This window comes from Aethalodelphis obliquidens, unplaced genomic scaffold, assembly GCF_003676395.1.
Source record: "Aethalodelphis obliquidens isolate GAN/ISIS:26980383/991018 unplaced genomic scaffold, ASM367639v1 scaffold7, whole genome shotgun sequence".
In the NCBI taxonomy this organism is placed as follows: domain Eukaryota; kingdom Metazoa; phylum Chordata; class Mammalia; order Artiodactyla; family Delphinidae; genus Aethalodelphis; species Aethalodelphis obliquidens.
Genome location: NW_020837951.1, coordinates 33,936,370 through 33,955,276, shown reverse-complemented (window position 1 = coordinate 33,955,276; position 18,907 = coordinate 33,936,370). Strand labels below are relative to the sequence as shown.

Below are 18,907 nucleotides of genomic sequence, written 5' to 3'. Positions count from 1 at the left end.
TGGGAGGCATAGAAACAGGAAGGTTGACGTTTGTAGCCTCAGGACTGGCCATGTGCCACTGATGAAGAACCCTGTGTGGTGTGGTGTGGTGTGATGTGGTGAAAGGCACTGGGCTAGGAGCCAGGAGAGGACATGGACAGAACAGCCATTACACAGGCACCATCTGTACATTATCCTCCATGGTTTTTCATCTCCATAACCACCCCTGATCCCAGAGGTGCAGGGCTCCCCACTTTACAGATGAAGAACCTGAGGTAAAGGGAGCTCAGGCAACTTGTTTTGTCCAAAGTTGCACAGCAAGTGAGAGGTGGAGCTGAGATTTAAAAACGAGTCAAATGTTCCCTAAAGCCAACTCTCTCACCACTCAGCATGTCATGAGTAGACAAGGGTCCACCCCTCCCTGGTCCTCCGTTTCTCCATATCTAAAAATTATTGTCTTCATCAATGGTTCCCAATGACCAATTTTATTTGTTTTTTACCTATGTCTTAAAGATATTGCTGATTAGATTAAATTGTACTTATTATAAAGTAGCCATCAATTCATTTTTAGAAAAAAGAAAAACGTTCAACACATATTTATGGAGTCTGTCTGTGCCCAGCAGTGAATTAGGCTCTGAGAATACAACTGTGACCAAGACAGTCATAGCTCCCATTTTCATGAATATAATGGCCCATCCAGCCATGCAGACAGCTAAAGGATAACAGTACAGCGTGACTACTACAATACTAATAGCAGGTAAAAAGGTACAGGGATTAGCTTACCAGGCATGGTAATTAACCGTTTAGTAGCAATCACTTTGTTGATATCCACGAAATAACTTGCTGGGATTTTGATTGAGATTGCATTGAATCTATATCAAAATGGGAAGAACTGATATCTTGACAATACTGAGTTTTCTTGTACGTGAACATGGAATATACCTCCATTTATTTAGTTCTTTTTTAATTTCATACATCAGAGTTTTTTAGTTGTGCTCATATAGATCTTGTACATATTTTGTTAGCTTTATACCTAAGTATTTCATTGTTTGGGGTGCTAATATAAATGGTATTATGTTTTGTTTTTTTTATTATTATTTATGGTCGGCTGCATTGGGTCTTCGTTGCTGCATGAGGGCTTTCTCTAGTTGCAGTGAGCGGGGGCTGCTCTTCATTATGGTGCATGGGCTTACTCATTGCGGTGGCTTCTCTTGTTGCCGAGCACGGGCTCTAGGCGCACGGGCTTCAGTAGCTGTGGCACGTGGGTTCAGTAGCTGTGGCTCACGGGCTCTAGAGCGCAGGCTAGGTAGTTGTGGTGCATGGGCTTAGTTGCTCCATGGCATGTGGGATCTTCCAAGACCAGGGCTCGAACCCGTGTCCCCTGCAATGGCAGGTGGATTCTTAACCACGGTGCCACCAGGGAAGTCCCTAACTGTAGATTTTTTTGTAGATATTCTTTATCAACTTACGGAAATTGCCCTCTATTCCTAGTTTACTGAGAGTTTTTATCATGCATGGATGTTGGATGTTGTCAAATGCTTTTTTTATCATCTATCGAAATGACTATTTTACTTTTTTAGCTTGTTGATGTGATGAATTATATGAATTGATTTTCCAGTGTTGAACCAGCCTTGTATACCTGGGATAAATCCCACTTGGTCATAGTTCAACATACTTTTGAATTTATCTTGAGATTTCTTCTTTGACCCATGTGTTGTTTAGAAGTGTGTTGTTTCATCTCCATGTATTTGGGAATTTTCTAGTTACCTTTCTGTTATTCACTTCTAGTTTGATTCCATTGTGGTCTGAGAGCAGACATTGTATGATTTCTATTCTTTTAAATTTGTTAGGATGTGTTTTACGGCCTAGAATGTGGTCTGCCTTGGTGAATGTTCCATGTGCACACAAGAAGAATGTGTTTTCTGCTCTTGTTGGATGGTAGTCTATAGATATCAATTATATCTAGTCGATTGACAGTGTCGTTGAGTTCAGTTATGTCTTTCCTGATCTTTGGCCTGCTGGATCTGTCCATATCCATAGAGGGGTATTGAAGTCTCCTACTATGATAGTGGATTCATCTATCTCTCTTTGCAATTCTATTAGTTTTTGCCTCATATAGTTTGATGCTCTGTCATAAGGCAGGCACTCATTAAGGTTGTTATGTCTTCTTGGATAATTGACCCCTTTATTGTTATATACTACCCTTCTTTTTTTTTTTACATCTTTATTGGAGTATAATTGCTTTACAATGGTGTGTTAGTTTCTGCTTTATAACAAAGTGACTCAGTTATACATATACATATGTTCCCATATCTCTTCCCTCTTGCGTCTCCCTCCCTCCCACCCTCCCTATCCCACCCCTCCAGGCGGTCACAAAGCACCGAGCTGATCTCCCTGTGCTATGCGGCTGCTTCCTACTAGCTATCTACCTTACGTTTGGTAGTGTGTATATGTTCATGCCTCTTTCTCGCTTTGTCACAGCTTACCCTTCCCCCTCCCCATATCCTCAAGTCCGTTCTCTAGTAGGTCTGTGTCTTTATTCCTGTCTTACCCCTAGGTTCTTCATGACATTTTTTTTTCTTAAATTCCATATATATGTGTTAGCATACGGTATTTGTCTTTTTCTTTCTGACTTACTTCACTCTGTATGACAGACTCTAGGTGTATCCACCTCATTACAAATAGCTCAATTTCGTTTCTTTTTATGGCTGAGTAATATTCCATTGTATATATGTGCCACATCTTCTTTATCCATTCATCCGATGATGGACACTTAGGTTGTTTCCATCTCCAGGCTATTGTAAATAGAGCTGCAGTGAACATTTTGGTACATGACTCTTTTTGAATTATGATTTTCTCAGGGTACTACCCTTCTTTATCCCTAATAACTTTCCTTGCTTTGAAGTCCATTCATAGCCATCAATTATTTTCTGATCTTTAAAATACGTAGGACATTTCCTTTGATGTCTTTGAAGTGATGGAAGTGGCTCATAGTCTCTCACTGCTACCAGTGGAGAACCTCTAGATAGATGTCCTCTGACCTCAGGACATCTTGGTAGATCCTGAGTTTGCCCACAGAGAAACAGCTGGCAAAGCCACATGCCCTGTCCACTGCTATGTCATGGATCAGAAACTACACCTGTGCATGCTGGCACTCAGCTCAGCTCCACGAATGTTTGTGGGGAATTGACCCCGTGCCAGGCGAACAGCTGATGTCAGCCCCTTCACACCAGGATACCCATTGCTGAATATGAAAATACTTCCGGAACAATTGGTAAATAGGCTTCTAGAGCTCTGCTAGTGCCCCTGCTGCCTGCCCCAGCTCTTCTCCTGCCCGTTCCTCCACTCTGCTCCAGCAAACAAAGAGTTGACACCTGGCATGACAGTGCCTCCAGGACCAGCTCAGCCACTAGTATGTCTACCTGGATTGGCCTGGTGCACTGACATACTGGTTGTTAAATTTTTTGATTATCAGGCCAGGCCTTTCCTGGGGAGTAAGAAGGGTGCTGTGGAGCAGGCACAGACTCAGTCCCTCCCCTCAGGAGGGTCCAACCTACTCAGGGTCACAGAGGAAGCTGACATGTCATCCTGGGGTACACGGAAGCAGGGGGAGCTGAGGATTTTGTCTCAGAAAGCATCCTGGGAGCTGAGCCTCGCAAAGGTTTCAGCAAGCAGGGCCAGTGGGAAGGGCATTCCTGGATCAGATCATCATTTCAGACAACCAGGGCCCACTGATCATACATCCTGGCCATCAGCTGCTGGTGTCTCCTTTCCTCCATGACACGTCGTTTCTACCACCTGCTAATTACCTCATTTCCTTTAGAGGCTCTGATTATCATCTGCACCCCTGGCTGAAGTCCTCCAAAACGTGCTGGGGCCACCCGAGCTCCTCTCTTCCGGTTTGCCCTGGTCACTTGCCCAGCGGGATGGCTTCCCAGGCTCCCCTCTCTGCTGCTCAAAGAGAATGACGACTCCATGGAATTACAACAGGGACATAGAAGAGACAAGTGGAGAGCATATAGGGAGGTTGGGACTCCACTAGTCAGTCAGTGAACAGTGACCGAGGACCTACTATGTGCTGGGCACTGTGTGGGTTGGAGGGCACCATGGGATGAATAAGGTGACCATCAGCCCACCAAGAGTACATAGGCTAATGGCGGAGCCAACGCCAGAATAAAAACAACTCTAAACGCAGGAATACAAGTTCCTTGAGGGAGGTTATGGATAAAGTCTGTGAGGTTCAAGAGGGCAGGCACAGCTAGCTGGGGGCATCAGCAAAGGCTCTTGGAGAAACGGGCACTGAGAATGGCCTTAAAGGAGGGACAGGGTTTGAACGAGTGAAGCAGAAAGGAAAGAGCATTCCAGGTGGCAGGGACAGGATGAGCAAAGGCAGAGCAGAGGGAAAACACTGTGTGCCCGGGGAACTGAGAGTAGCCCCACCAAGACTGGCAGCCAGAGTTGAGGCTGATCAGAGTGGGGGAACCAGGTAATAGAGGCTTTGGATGCAGGCTAAGGGGCTGTAAATCTCCAGCTAGGGGTTCGGGGCCATGGCAAGTTGGAGGGGAGGAGAGACACAGAGTAGTGCTTGGTGAAGGAAGTTGTGGAGATCGTCTTGCCTGGCCCCTGACGGTGTGCAAGGGACTCTCACTCCCAGCAAGGCTCCCTCAGTATTTTAGGTTCTACCCACAGGGGCTCCAGCCTTGATCAGGCTAACTCATGGGTACCCTGCATTTTCTCCTTTGGTTCAAGGCCCTTGCTGAGATGCTCAAGGTGAACAAGGTGTTGAAGACACTGAATGTGGAGTCCAACTTCATTTCCGGAGCTGGGATCCTGCGCCTGGTGGAAGCTCTTCCATACAACACTTCTCTGGTGGAACTGAAGATCGATAACCAGGTAAGATGGGCGAAGGTCTCCTTGTGTCCTTCACTTGATGCTCGCCATTCTGTACTTTCCCGCTTGCTGCCATATGGACTAGATGCTGCTGGACAGAGCAGATGCTGCTGCTTATAAAAGCACCAGAGCCCAGCTTTAAGGGACCTCCAAGGTTGTCCAGTCCACACCCTCCACCATGCTCACCTTCCTTCTTCATCATTCCCGCCAAGTGCTCCTCCACCTTCTGCTTGGAAACCCCTAGCGATGGGGAGCTCACTCCTTACCGAGATCACCCCTTTCATTCTCAGTGAGAATATCCTTCCTTATATCCAATAGAAATCAGCTCCCTATAAGTGCTGTTTGTTGAGTTTAACTCTGTTCTCTGCTGCACACAGGACACATCTGGTGCACAGGTTTTATAAACCATTGGAATCTTCCTCACTAGGCTAAATGTCCCCATTTTCATGAGTCACCCCCCCCACCCCGCAACACACACACACTCAATGGGCTTTTGGGTCTTCTTACCATGAAGGTTACTCACTGGGCAAATTCTAGTTTGCCTTTATCCTTACAGAGTTATCATTCCTCTGTACCTTCTGTGGTTCAGTCATTTATTTTCAGGGCGACTCCTTCAGTTCCAACTTTCTAAGACAATGCTAATAAGAGTATCTTGTATTTTGCATGTGTTGAGGGTGTCCTGGGGGGCAGGCTCTGTGCTGTGCACCTTATACACATCATCTCTGATCTTCCCGACAACTCTGCAGGATATGGGTGTTATCAGTCTCAGTTTGCAGAAGACAAAACAGCACAGAGAATCTGAAGGCAAGCAGCTTCCTCAGGGCCGCCAAGTGAGCACTTTCGGAAGCAGGATTTGAATGCAGGTCTCTGACTTTAAAGCCCACACTCCCTCCAGTACACCGTGTTGCTTCCAGTGCTAAAATGCTTTCTTCTTTATGGTTTATGGATAGGGAACTTGAGCGTTTTTTCCCCTACATGAAAATGTTTGCTGAATGGTCATATGCATATGTATATAGGAAAAAGATTGGGTGGAAGTATAACAAAATTGTAGACACTGGTTGTCCCTGAATGAGATTATCTCTACTTTCTTATCCTTATTGAAAAATACTACAAACAGAGAGAAAAGTACATAGAAGTTAAATGCACAGCTTAATGCATCATAATAGGCCAAGAACAAGCCAAGAACTAAAGCATCACCAGCCTCCAGAAGACTTTGACGGTCCCTCCCAATCATAAACCTTCAAAACTCTTCACAGTTTGCTCCCTACTTACTCTCACGCCTCCATGTCTTAGCTCTTGCTTTTCTCTCCCCCTGGAATGTCATCCCCTGCCCCTACCCCTTCTCTGCCTAGAGAAATCCTCCTCTTCCTTCTGGATTCAGTTGAAGCCTCTCTTTCTCCTAGTGGTTCTAGAGCCAGCTTGAACCAGCACGCTGGAGCTGACTGTACACATCCCTTCTCAATTCCACTTGAGTGATGGCACGCTGGTACCTTGAAGTCACTCCTAGTGAGAGTATTTACACTATGGAAATTGGCAAACACTACAAATCCAACCTTTTTGTTTGTTTGTTTGTCTGTCTGTTTGTTTTTTCCCAAGAGCCAGCATATCACCGCCTTCTCCCTTCAGCCTGCCACAGGGCCTCTAAGCCTCCCCACAAGACAGTTAGGTGCTCCTTCCCTGTGTTCTCCTAGCACCTCAGCTTCCCTGTGGGGTTCTCAGAAGACACTGCAGTGTCTGAGTCATGTCCATATCCTATTACCCGGCGCAGAGCTTGGCCCTGCAGTGGCACTTTATAAGCAGGGCTGCCCTGGATATTTGTATATGTTGTTCTTTGCCCAATGAGGAGGCAGGGGGCAAAATCCAACCCATACTCTACTCTCCAAAACTCGGTATGGGGCTTTATTCACCCAGAGAAGGCACTTTTCTCTAATTCATGTGAAGAGGCCACATCAGGCCTGCAGCAGCCCTGTCATGAGAGTTTGCTGCATCCAACACCTTCCATTTCGCATATGCCAGTGGCCTGTGGTTGCATCACCCATTCCCAGCCCCCATCACTTCCACCCTTTCTTCCATTGCTGACCCTGCTTTATCGCAGGCAGATCAGATGGAACAAAGGCATGTAGCAGGCTTGGCAGCAGCCCTGAGCCAGGCCCTGGGATTGGCCACTCATGTGACTCCAGGCCTACCCAGGCAGGGAGTCACTATCTACCCAGTGTCAGCTGAAACCTGAGCCCTGGGGCAGAACGTTGGCCAAAGGTGACCCAGCGCACTGGCCTCAGGTCATTGCGGCGGCCGCTTACAGGGAGTGAGCTGCCCACTACTACTCTCAGTGCTGTCTCCCCAGAGCCAGTGCTGACCATCACCCTCACCCTGGCTAAACACCCTGTGCGAGGACGTTCACTTCCCTGAGCCTGTTTCCTCGTTTGTAAAATGGGGATAGTAAGAATCTCTACTTCTAAGGAGATAAGAGATGCAAACTATGAAGTTGTTCACTTTTATAATTACTCGGAAGGTGACTTAGGGAGTTTACACGTTATTCTAAGAGTTAAGGTACTGAGCAGGTACCGTATATCCATTATCTCATGTAATGCTTGCAAAGACTCTTTGTGAGTAGGTGTCACAACCCACCCCAGTATTGTAGATGAGGAAACTGAGGCCCAGGCAGGCTCTGTACCCTGCCCGAGGTCACACAGTAAGTAACAGAGGCAAGATTCGAACCCACATCTTTGTGACTCTAAAGTCAATGAACTGTGCCTGTGTGGGCTCTTGAACCCTACTGTAGTTGTGTGTGGGTCTTGGATTTTCTCAGCTATCCCTTTCCCTTGGTGCCAGGCCAGAGCACTGGTCACCACCTGCCCCCACCCCATCCCAGGAGCATCTTTCTTCAGTTCATCTCAGTGTTTGATAAGTGCCTGCTGTACCCCAGGGCTATGCTGGGCTCTGTGTGTGAATGAGGCTCTGGCTCTGCCCTCTAGGGATTCCACACTGGATAAGAAGATGGACAAGTGTACAGCTGACCATCCAACCGGGTGCCCCAGTAAGCCACAGACAGTGGGCCACTGGGGGGAGAAATCTCAGTCAGGAGCAGGTATCAGGGAGGGCTTCTTGGAAGAGGTGGAATTTGAGATAAACCCATAGGGTGGACAGTATCTCAGAGGGTGGCCACGGCCTCAGGTACAGGGAACCACACAAACAAAGAGAAGGAGAGGGGGAAGCCGTGGAGCCCATCCAAACTAAACTAGATTAATGGGAAAGCGAGAGGAAAGCGAAAAAAGTACTTAGGAGCCCAAAGGGCTCTGAATGGGTGGTTCGAGGGGAAGTGGTCTGTGGGCTGTTATCAGCACCAGTCAGAGTCATGCTCTGCGAAGATGGTTCTTGGCTGGATAGGAGAGGATTGGGGGCGGGGCGAGGCCATCCGGGCCCAGGAGACCAGAGGGGGCTCTGACTGCCCAGATGCAGGGGGCCTGTGGGGAGGTGCTCCTGGGAGCCTGGAGTCTAGAGACTGGACTGGGGCCTGGTGGGGGAGGGGTGGGCTGAGGGAAGTCTGGGGAGGGGGCTCTGCTGGCCCGGGCTAGGGGACGCCACCTGCATCTCTCACAGTGTGCCGGGAGGCCTGGGCTCTGGGCGGCGCGGCAAAGAGGAGGTGGTGAGTAGCGTTGGATTTATTCCTCGTTCTTGGTTAGTCACCAGGGTCTCCGGAGGCCGCAGCTTTCTCCTCAGCCCCTGCACCTGCAACCTGTGTCAGAGTCTCTGTCCTCCTTTCTCCTTATACGGCCAAAGGAAGGGACTTGGGGCATTCTGCCCGGCGTGACATGGAGCCTCGTAGGCTGCCTCGAGACACAAATGCAGGAGTAGGGTTCTGGGGCAGTTTATTTACTCAGCCAGGCTCTCTTTACCTCCAGGCCATGTTCTCTTGCCGCCTGGAGTTGCCCTGGGATGGCAGCGAGGCTGGGGTGGGAGGTGGCGGCTGACCACAGCCCAGGGTGCTGAGACACACCTAGTCCAGCCCTCCACTTACCCCCTCGGTGGGGAAACCGAGAGTCAGAGAAGGGACAGGCTGGGCCAAGGTCATGGATCAAGTTAGTGTCAGAGCTGGGCTGGAACTGAGGAGCCCAGCTTCCAGGCAGGCTGCATTTATGGATGGACAGAGAGGCCCTCCCGGCGCCCAGGAAGCAGGCAGCACACATGGGGTGCCTGCAGGCCCCGTACATCCCTGGCCAGCCCTATGCCAACGGTGGGGCGGCTCTCCGCCCGTCTTGATTCACCCTCCTCCCCCCCCCCCCCCCCCCCCCCCCCACCCGGCCCTTCCCAGGCCCCGCAGGGCGTGGGGCACTCTCCCTGCCCCTCAGCACAGATGAGGCCTGAAAACAGGACCCCAGCCCCAGTGAAGACACGGACAACGTGTGGGGGCCGTTCGCTGGATTTCTCACTTTTCATTCCAATACTTGACAGTGAGAATGTGCTTCATATTTTGAAAAGGCGCTAAAGGAAGTGGATTGGGGTCTCAGACAGTCTCTATATCATCTGCCAGGCCAAGCCGGCCAGAGCCCAGGGCTGTGCTGGCTCCTTCAAGGACAGGCCCGAGCTCTTCCCAGCCCTTTCAGGAGCCTTGCCAGATAGGCTGGTGGAATCTTGCCGTCCTCCCTCTGCCTGCCCTAGTCAGCGGTCCAAGCCCCATCTGAACCCACACAAGATCCAGTGAACTCGTAATACCTGGGAGGAGTTCTCTCTCAAGAGTCTCAGCTGCGGTTCCATGCTTGTCCATTTGGGTGTTGGGCTGATGTGTCTTCTCAGCCTTCCCAGGTTGCTGTGCATTGATCCTGTTCCTATTTTTTCCAATCAATTCAATTCCTTGCCCTTGCCCTAGAGATACAGGGTACCATGTGCTCTCCAAGGGCTCACAGTCTAGGGTAGCATCATCCAACAGAACTTCCTGTGTTGATAGAAATGTTCTGTATCTGCACTGACCAATATGGTAGCCACTAGCCAGTGGCTCTTGCACACTTGAAATGAGCCTAATGAAACTGAGGACCTGAATTTTAAATTTTATTTAATTTTTAAATGAAGTATAGTTGCTTTGCAACATTATATTAGTTTCAGGTGTACAACATAGTGATTCAGTATTTTTTTTCTAGATTGGATTTTATTTCTATATATTCTATAATAATACAGTTGAAAATCTTGCCCACTTTCACACTCAATAACTTTAACAATCAGTTCTTCTTAAAATTTTGGCCTAGGAGAACATCTGTATATCCAAACAGATGGGTTTGTGTGTGTGTGTGCGTGCACGTGTGTGTGTGTGTGTGTGTGTGTGTGTGTGTGTTTATAACAAAGATAAATATGTATAACCTATTGTTCCCTGTTTGCCTTGAAAGAGAGTAGCCCAAGGGCAAACTCCGTTTTTGTTTCTTGCAAACATCCTACGTGTGGTGCCTTAAAGTACACTGCCTGTGCACTGCTATATTTAAAATAGATAAGGAACAAGGACCTACTGTATAGCACAGGGAACTCTACTCAACACTCTGTAATAACCTAAATGGGAAAAGAATTTGAAAAAGAATAGATACACTCACATGTATAAGTGAACCACACCAATGCACACCTGAAACCAACACAACATTTTTAATCAACTACACTCCAGTATAATATGATTCAGTATTTTTATAGATTATACTCCATTATAAGTTATTACAAGATAATGGCTATAATTCCCTGTGCTATACAATATATCCTTGTTGCTTATCTGTTTTATACATAGTAGTTTTTACCTCTTAATCGGCTATTCCTATCTTGCCCCTCCCCACTTCCCTCTCCCCTCTGATAACCACTAGTTTGTTTTCTATATCTGTGCATCTGTTTCTGTTTTGCTATATATATTCATTTGTATTATTTTTTAGATTCCACATAAATTTTATTTAATTTTAATTACTTAAAGTTTAAAAAAACCCAAACAATCTGATTAAAAAATGGGCAGAGGATCTGAATAAGAAGACATACAGATGACCAACAGGTACATAAAAAGTTGCTCAACATCACTAATCATCAGGGAAATGCAAATCAAACCACAATGAGCTATCACCTCACACAGTTAGAATGGCTATTATCAAAAGGTAAGAATTAACAAGTGTTGGCAAGGATGTGGAGAAAAGAAAGCCTTGTGCACCATTGGTGGGAACGTAAATTGGTGCAGTCGCTATGGAAAACAGTATGGCTATTCCTGAAAAAATTAAAAATAGAACTACCATATGATCCAGCAATTTCATTTCTGGGTATTTATTGGAAGGAAATGAAAACACTAATTCAGAAAGATATATGTATCCCCATTTCATTGCAGCATTATTTATAATAGCCAAGACATAGAAGCAACCTAAGTGTCCATTGATGGATGAATGGATAAAGCAAATGTGGTATATACAATGGAATATTATTTAGCCATAAAAAATGAAATCTTGCCATTTGTGACAACATGGATGGACCTAGAGGGTATCATGTGATGTAAAATAAGTCAGACAGAGAAAAACAGATACCATATGATCTCAGTTATATGTGGAATCTAAGAAAAAACAAAAGGCAAAACCAACCAAGCTCACAGATACAGAGAACAGATTGGTGGTTGCCAGAGGTGGGGGGTAAGGAGTGGGTGAAATGGGTGAGGGAGGTCAAAAGGTACAAACTTCCAGTAATACATAAGGCATGGGGGTGTAATGTACAGCATGCTGACTATAGTTAATAGTGCTGTATTGCATATTTGAAAGCTACCAAGACAGTAAATCTTAAAAGTCCTCATTGTAAGAAAAAACCCACTTTTTTGTATTGATAACTGTGTATGGGGATAGATGTTAACTAGACTTACTGTGGTGATCATTTCACGATGTATACAAATATTGAATCATTATATTGTATACCTGAAACTAATATAATGTTATGTCAGTTAAAAAAGATTTAAAGAGCCACATTCCCCTGGTGACTGCTGTACTGAACAACACAGGTCTAGCTGGAGAGACAGTGTGGAGGCAGGTGACCCAGTAATGCAGATGGACTGGGCCGGGAGTAGAGAGGGACATACACTGGGCCACTTGAGTATCCAGTGGAGAAGGATGGTTTCCAGGGGTAAGGATCAGGAAAGGTCTCGTGGGGAAGGGGGCATTTGTGATGGGTATTAAAGCACTAAGGATACACCAACAGGTGGGTACGGGAGGGTAGGGGCATTCCACATGGAGGCAGGAGGGCACATGAACATTTAGAAATAGACCTCTGCCTGCACGAGGTACCAGGTACCAGACTCCCCATCCCTGGGGTAACCAGGCTGAGTAAAGACTGTGAGAGGAAATAAAGGCAAGGACTAACCTGTAGCACTTGGAGTGCCAGGCTGAGGAGGAGGCGGGGCTTATCCTGTTGGGTTATTGAATGAATTGAGACCCTGCAAGTTGTGCACAAGGCATTGGGAACATAGTAAGCTCTCAATAAATGGCAGCAGTTATTGGCAGTGGGAAGTGATTGGAGGTGGTTATGTGTTTCTGTTTGCTGCTTCTTTAGATCAATTTGGCAGTCTTGCCATCTTAGCAATATTAAGTCTTCTGATCCGTGAATATGGGATGTTTTTATGTTTATTCAGGTCTTCCTTAATGTACAATGCTGTGGTATAGTTTTCAGCGTGCAAGTCTTTACTTTATTAAATTTATTCCTAAATATTTTTATGTTATTGTAAATGGAATTCTTGTCTTAATTTTATTTTTGGATTGTTCATGGCTAGTGTATAGAAACACAGCTGGGTTTTGTATATCGATCTTACACCCTACAAGCTTGCTGAACTCGTTTATTAGCGCTAACAGTTTTTTGTGGATTCCTTAGGATTTTCTAGATACAGTATTGTGTCATCTGCAAATAGGAATAGTTTTGCTTCTTCCTTTCCAATATGGTGACTTTTCTTTCTTTTTCTTACATAATTGACATCCAAGACGATTTCCTTGTCTCGTTTCTGCTCTGAGGGGGAATATCTTTAATTATTAAATATGATGTTAGCTTGACTTCTCTGTCTTTTCAAACCTCTTTAAGATTATATTTACTTTTTAATATCTTATTGTACATAAAACTCAAACAATACAGTAAGATACAACAGAACACAAAACAGGAAGATACAAAAAAGGAAACAAAAACTTCCCCAAATTCCACCACCACCAATATGCTCCCAGGCTTTTCAGTGTATGTATATGGGAAATAGAGATAACTTTACATAAATATGACCCGTTTTGTCACTAGGCTTTGTCTACTCAATATTGTGTCATGGCATATTTTCCAGCCTGGAACTGACAATTCGCACCATCATTGTACAGCTGCCCATGTTCTATTATAAAGCTGAACCGTCATTTATTTGAGCAACCCCCTCTTGATGAATGTTTGTTTCCCTTTTATCCCCACTTTTATAAATGAGACTGATGAATATCCTCATCATATCCTTCCCAACACTGTGTATTATCGTGTTTTCCTTTCCTGTCCTTTTCATCTTTGTCAGATGATCACTATAGATTTGGGGGTAGGGAACTAGCATGATCAGAGTGAGGCTTTAGGAGGCTAACTCTGGCAGTCCCAACTTACTATGGGACCTTAGGCAAATCCTCTTCCCTCTCTGGGCCTGTTTCTTTATTTGTAAATGGCTAAAGGACTGGCTAGCAAACCTGGCTGTGTATTGAAATCACCTGGGGAGTTTTAAAAACCACAGACACCTGAGTATCATTGCAGCCAGTGATTCTGATTTAATTAGTATGCGGGATAGCCTGGGCTGTAGGATTTTTAAATCTCCCTGAGACTAGATGATGTGAAGGTCCTTCCTGCTGAAATATTCTAGGAAGGCTGCTGTGAAGCAGTAGAAAGATCTGTTCTTGGTGTCCAGCAGCCCTGGGTTTGAATCTCAGCTCATTCGCTCCTGGCTAGCTCCTGTCTTTTCAAACCTCTTTAAGATTATATTTACTTTTTAGTATGGCTGTGTGACTTTTCAACTTCTCCAAACTTCCATTGCCCGCCCCCACCCCCACCCCCGCTCTTGGAGTGGGCGGGGACAGGGAGGTATTAAAATCCCCGCCCACCACTCAGGGTTTCTGCAGGTAGAAAAGGTTTAGGTCCTGCACAAACGAATGAGAGGTGACTGTGTTCTTTTCTTGATCAAAGAGCCAGCCCCTGGGCAACAAAGTGGAAATGGAGATTGTGAGCATGTTGGAAAAAAATGCAACACTTCTCAAATTCGGCTACCACTTCACTCAGCAGGGGCCCCGGCTGCGGGCGTCCAACGCGATGATGAACAACAACGACCTTGGTGAGTGGACATATGAACCCTACCCGCCGCCTATCATTCTTTCCACCTGTCATGGGGGGTATGGCAGGGAAAACTCCACTGCCGCCTTCCCCAAGGGAGTCCTCTTTTTGGGCCTGACTCCCAGTTTTCATGCTGATCCCGTTCCCTTGTTTTAGGTGTTTGCGCCTTGCCTCCCCCCAGACCCTTGCCTAGACACAAGCGCCCTGCCTGCAGGCACCGAGGCCAGGCCCTCCTCCCTGCAGGTAGCTCAGCTGAGCACAGGGCTGGACCCAGAGTGCACCCTCAGCGTGTTAGCCGGGTGAAATGAAACGTGGGAGGCACAAAGCCAACACGGAGTCTCCTCCTCTTCTGAATACCCTTTTTGGAGCCCAGAGTCCTCTCCAGGTCATACAGTGTGGCCCAAGCCCCAGATCCCAAGGCCACCAAACAGCCCTGCTACCCACACTGCAAACCCAGGGGACTTCACGTTGCTTTTAACGTAAAGGTTGAAAATGCTGACTTTATAATAAAGTAAAACAGGTTACATTTAATCTCAGTTAAAGACATAGTTTGCATTTTTTTCTTAAAAAAAAAAGAAAGAAAATGTCACAGTCTTTCTTAGGAGCAAACACCAAAAAGAAACACTAGTCAGTTGAACAAAAGGGAGACCAATCACCGACTTACTTCCAGATGCTAAGTGTTCTCAAGCTCTATGCCTAGTTATTTCTCATGTGTATTCCTGCTGGCTGCTTAAAGAACTTGATAGCGTGTCCAAAGAGGAGTATGTCTGATAAGCCTATAGGAAAATAAGAGGAAAAAAACAAGGAGTAGGTCTGTTAACTTAATTGATCATTATATTCAGCTGTGAGTTTCCTAGAATCAAGGCAGGAGGAAGACAAACCAAGTTACATGATTCTTGTCAGAAGAGAAGGAAGCGTAATGAGTTTTTTAAAAAGAAGAAGCTTCATTCTGGGATTGAATTGTGAAATAACTGTATTTCTAAAGGACGATGCCTTCAGTGAGTTTTTCATCAAATTCAAACCTGCTCTAAATATGTTGCTTTTTTTTTGTTTCTAACACTCAGTAAAATGCAAGGAGCTTAATACTAAAGCACATCTCAGAGTTCAGGTATGTCCCTTCCTGTGATGAATCTGAAGCTAGGTTAATACATGGAAGGCCTAGAAGAATGGGGATGAGTATGTAAGTGTATGCACGAGGCAGGTACTCACAGAACCTGTGCATAGATAACCACAGAGCTACTCAATTCAACAAACATTTCTCGAAGTCCTATAGGGCACTGGCTGTTGAAGGTATAGGTTCCTGTTCTTAAGAGGCTATGTATTCATTGCTTTCTCCAGCTGCTACTTTTTCTAGAGCTGCAGATCTAGAAAAGTCCATCAAACAAACAAAAACAACAAAAAAACCCACACCAGGTCAGGTGTCCTGGTTTATCTGAAGTGTCCTTATTTGAAATAAAAGAGAGCAAACACAAACAACTAAGAATTAGAATTATCATGGTGTGACAGAGGTGATAGCTACATTGAATTGTTGAGGAAGGTCTGCGACCTGGACTCTGTTGGCCCAGCCGTGATCTGGCTGCAGAACCAGCACTTAAAAGCCTTGAGTTCTATTCTGATATTCAGTAATCTCACTTTTTTTTTTTTCTCTCTCAGCTTAGATTAAGCTTCTTATGTGTCCCTCGGTGCCTATCTCAAGGCTAATCCAGCTTTGGTCTTCCAGTGGCAAGATGGCTTGGAGGACTTCTTTCTAGGGACAGAAGTTTCCGGATGACTAGAGTCAGGGGTGCTGTAGGGGGGACCCCAGGGTCAGCTGGAGGCTAGAAGAAATGGCCCTTGAGGACTCTCTGTCCTGAGAGTCTATGATTCCAAAATCCAGGCCCAATTCCTATCACCAGGGACTTGCTGCGGTTATGGCAGGAGCCCGGCATGCCAGAGCTGGACGGGACCTCAGGCTCCTCCCTCCAGTTCTCCTCTGGAGAAACTGAGGCCCGGGAGGGACTGCCCTTCTAGACAGTGGCTCAGTCAAGTCACGCCCGTTGTTAGTTACAGCGAGCACTTTGGGAGCATCTTTTGTGTGCCCAGGACTGTGCGAGGTGACATAAGGGGTAGCAGAAAGCTAGTGCCCCGTAAAGAACCTTTACAACCTTTTATGGGAGAAAGTCATGCCCCCAATTCAAGAAGGCCTACAAACTGTATCCGAACAAAGTGAGCAAATGATTTGTGAGGACAGAGGCTGGTTAATCCAAGCATCCTGGTGGGTGTGGGCATGAGTCAGCCTTTCAAGGAAGAGACAGGTTGTGTGGGCGGTCAGGAGGCCTTCCTGGCAGGGGTGCTGGTGTAGGCAGAGGCAAGGTGGTAGGACTCAGTATGCAGGATAGGAGAGACAGAAAGTTCCGAAAGGACTGAGGAACTATTACTGGGAGTTACACCTGGACGGAAAAACAGGAGCTCCCAGAGGAGGGAGGGAAGGACATTCCAAGCAGAGGGAACAACATGGGCCAAGGCAGGACGATGAACAGGTATATGAGGTATTCACGGGAAGGGGGCTGGGTAGGTGTGGGAGGCTGTGAGCCAAAGGCCTTTCACGCCAAGCTCAGGAGTTTGGTGAGGAGAGCAGGTGGGAAGTGGGACCGTGGCAGTTTTCTGGGCAGGAATGATAGGTGATTAAAATGGGCCTCTGAGTTACCCCATGGAACTGTGCAGCTATTCCCTTGAGGTTCCCCACAGAAGGAATTAGAGCAGAATCATCTAGGTGACTGCACGCAACAGAGTACTAGTCGGTGAAGTAGGACATCTAGCTTTAAAAGCAAATTTGCACCCATCCGCTAGTTTTTGTGAAAGAAACGCTTCTGATTCTGATGGTGCACCGGTGTCCTCCTGCAAAAGAGAAATCCTGACTTTCTTTCCAACACAGTATTTTCATCCTGCTCTTGATGCTCTAATGAAGCAGACAGGCTTCCATGTTTCTCAGCTGAATATGTTTGTCATAAAAGCCGGCCCCGGTCCAGCCACCGTGGTTGTTACTGTGTCTGCTGCTGCAGCTTGGCAGCAGCAGGCAAGCTCCGTGCGGACGAGAGCGGGCCTCTCCGATTTCCTTCTCACTCCAGCCAACCTCTGTGCTGGCTCCTGGCCCATTGCCGGGTCTGCGGGACCTGGGCTTTGCTTACCTGCAAGGCAGGTGGGCTCTTCCTTGGGAGACATTTAATCCCTAAGGCCATGGGTCAGCCCTGCCCAGGACCCATCCTGAATGGCATGTCTTTGGTCCTTCCCAGCCATTGCCCTGGGCTCTTAACAGAGTGCTCTATGGGAGAGAGTGGGGTGCCAGGGTGAGGGGGTGTCAGGAAGGAGCCGAGGACCCCCATCTCTCTTTTCCCATGGTGACACCTCAGACGACTCCTATCTCCACACTATTTATAGCTGAGAGCCAGGCTGGCACTCAGGTCCTGTAAATCTGCCACTGAAGCTCTCTTCACTTAATGAAATCTGAATTGCAGCCTCCAGGTTAAGACAGTTGTGTGGTAGAGTAACATGTTTAAAAGCAGAAAACATCCCTTCCTGGGAAAGTCACTTTTTTACTATACTCTCAAGGAAGACCTTTCTAACAGGCACCCCAGACACAGCACATACACCCCAAATCAATTTCATCATCTTCCCCGAAAACCATCTTGGGAAAGGGCACTACTTTCCTTGCAGCCATTCAAGCCAGAAATCTCTACCTCTCTCTATGCACTACCCCCAGCCCAGCCAGCCACCTCCTCACCAGCCACCTTGCCCTGCCCTTTGTCAAGCCCTCATCACATTTACCGGGCATCCTGAAACGTCCTCGGGCCCTGCAGCTCCTCTAGCTCCTCCAGGGCGGGCATCTCACGCAGCGCTCATCCCAAAGCTTGTCCCACCACTCTGCTTAGAACGCTTTCTGTGTTCCCACTGCTCTCAGGTTAAACTCCTTGACGTGGCTTCTAAGTCCCTTAGTAACCGTAGCTGATACTTACATGGCGCTCACTGCGTGCCAGGCCTGCTCTGAACACTTCAATCTTACTAACTCCTGTAACGTTCCCAACAACCAGTTGAGGCAGGTGCTGTCGTCATCCCCATCCTACAGTAAGGAGACAGAGGCCTAGAGAAGTAGGTAAGGTTACCCACTGTCCATGGTCGGAAGTGGGACTTGTCCCGGCAGTCTGGCCCCAGAACCTGTGCTCTCCACCTCTTCTCTGGGTGAGGCCCTGCCAGACTCATCTCTTGACACCCCAACAAGCCATCTTCTTGCCCTACTGGTACCAACCGGTCCAGGTAGCTGGAGTGCCTCCCAGTGACCCAGGCAAAAGCCTCCCTTTAGAGGACTGTTACTCCTAATGCTTCCCGTACTTTCCCACCGTCTATCCCTTTATCGTTTAAGATTCAGTGTACAACTTAACCGCCGTCCTTGGAAAATCTGACCACTTTGTTCATTGTGCCTCTCATACTTGATAGAGATCTACCAGGGTACTTGTGATGTTTTATCAGATTTCTTGTAGGTATATCTTGGTCCCCTGTTAATCTTTATTTCTGGTACCTGTGCTTGGCACATCATAGCACTCAGTCAATGCTGTTGAATATAAAATGCTCCCCAAAGACATGATGGAGGTGTAAAGCTTGGTGGGAGCTCAAGCCTCGAATGGGGGTTGGTCCAGATGACTCGAGATTCCTTCCGGCTCTGACAATAAACGAGTCTCTGGCAGTTGCAATG

The 18,907-nt window shown here is 46.8% G+C and overlaps 2 protein-coding genes across 2 annotated transcripts in view; one reads left to right on the top strand and one right to left on the bottom strand.

The window, feature by feature from the left end:
• TMOD1 (tropomodulin 1) overlaps positions 1 to 18,907 on the top strand; it is an 80,815-nt gene that overhangs the window by 58,482 nt on the left and 3,426 nt on the right. The window contains exons 8-9 of the mRNA XM_027105424.1: positions 4,729 to 4,872; positions 14,038 to 14,182. Of these exons, the coding sequence (XP_026961225.1) occupies positions 4,729 to 4,872; positions 14,038 to 14,182 (289 nt within the window). The remainder of the gene's footprint in view (positions 1 to 4,728; positions 4,873 to 14,037; positions 14,183 to 18,907) is intronic.
• Positions 14,855 to 18,907, bottom strand: part of TSTD2 (thiosulfate sulfurtransferase like domain containing 2) — a 31,780-nt gene continuing 27,727 nt past the window's right edge. Inside the window, exon 11 of the mRNA XM_027105418.1 lies at positions 14,855 to 14,957. Coding sequence (XP_026961219.1) covers positions 14,878 to 14,957 — 80 coding nt within the window. The 3' untranslated portion in view covers positions 14,855 to 14,877. The remainder of the gene's footprint in view (positions 14,958 to 18,907) is intronic.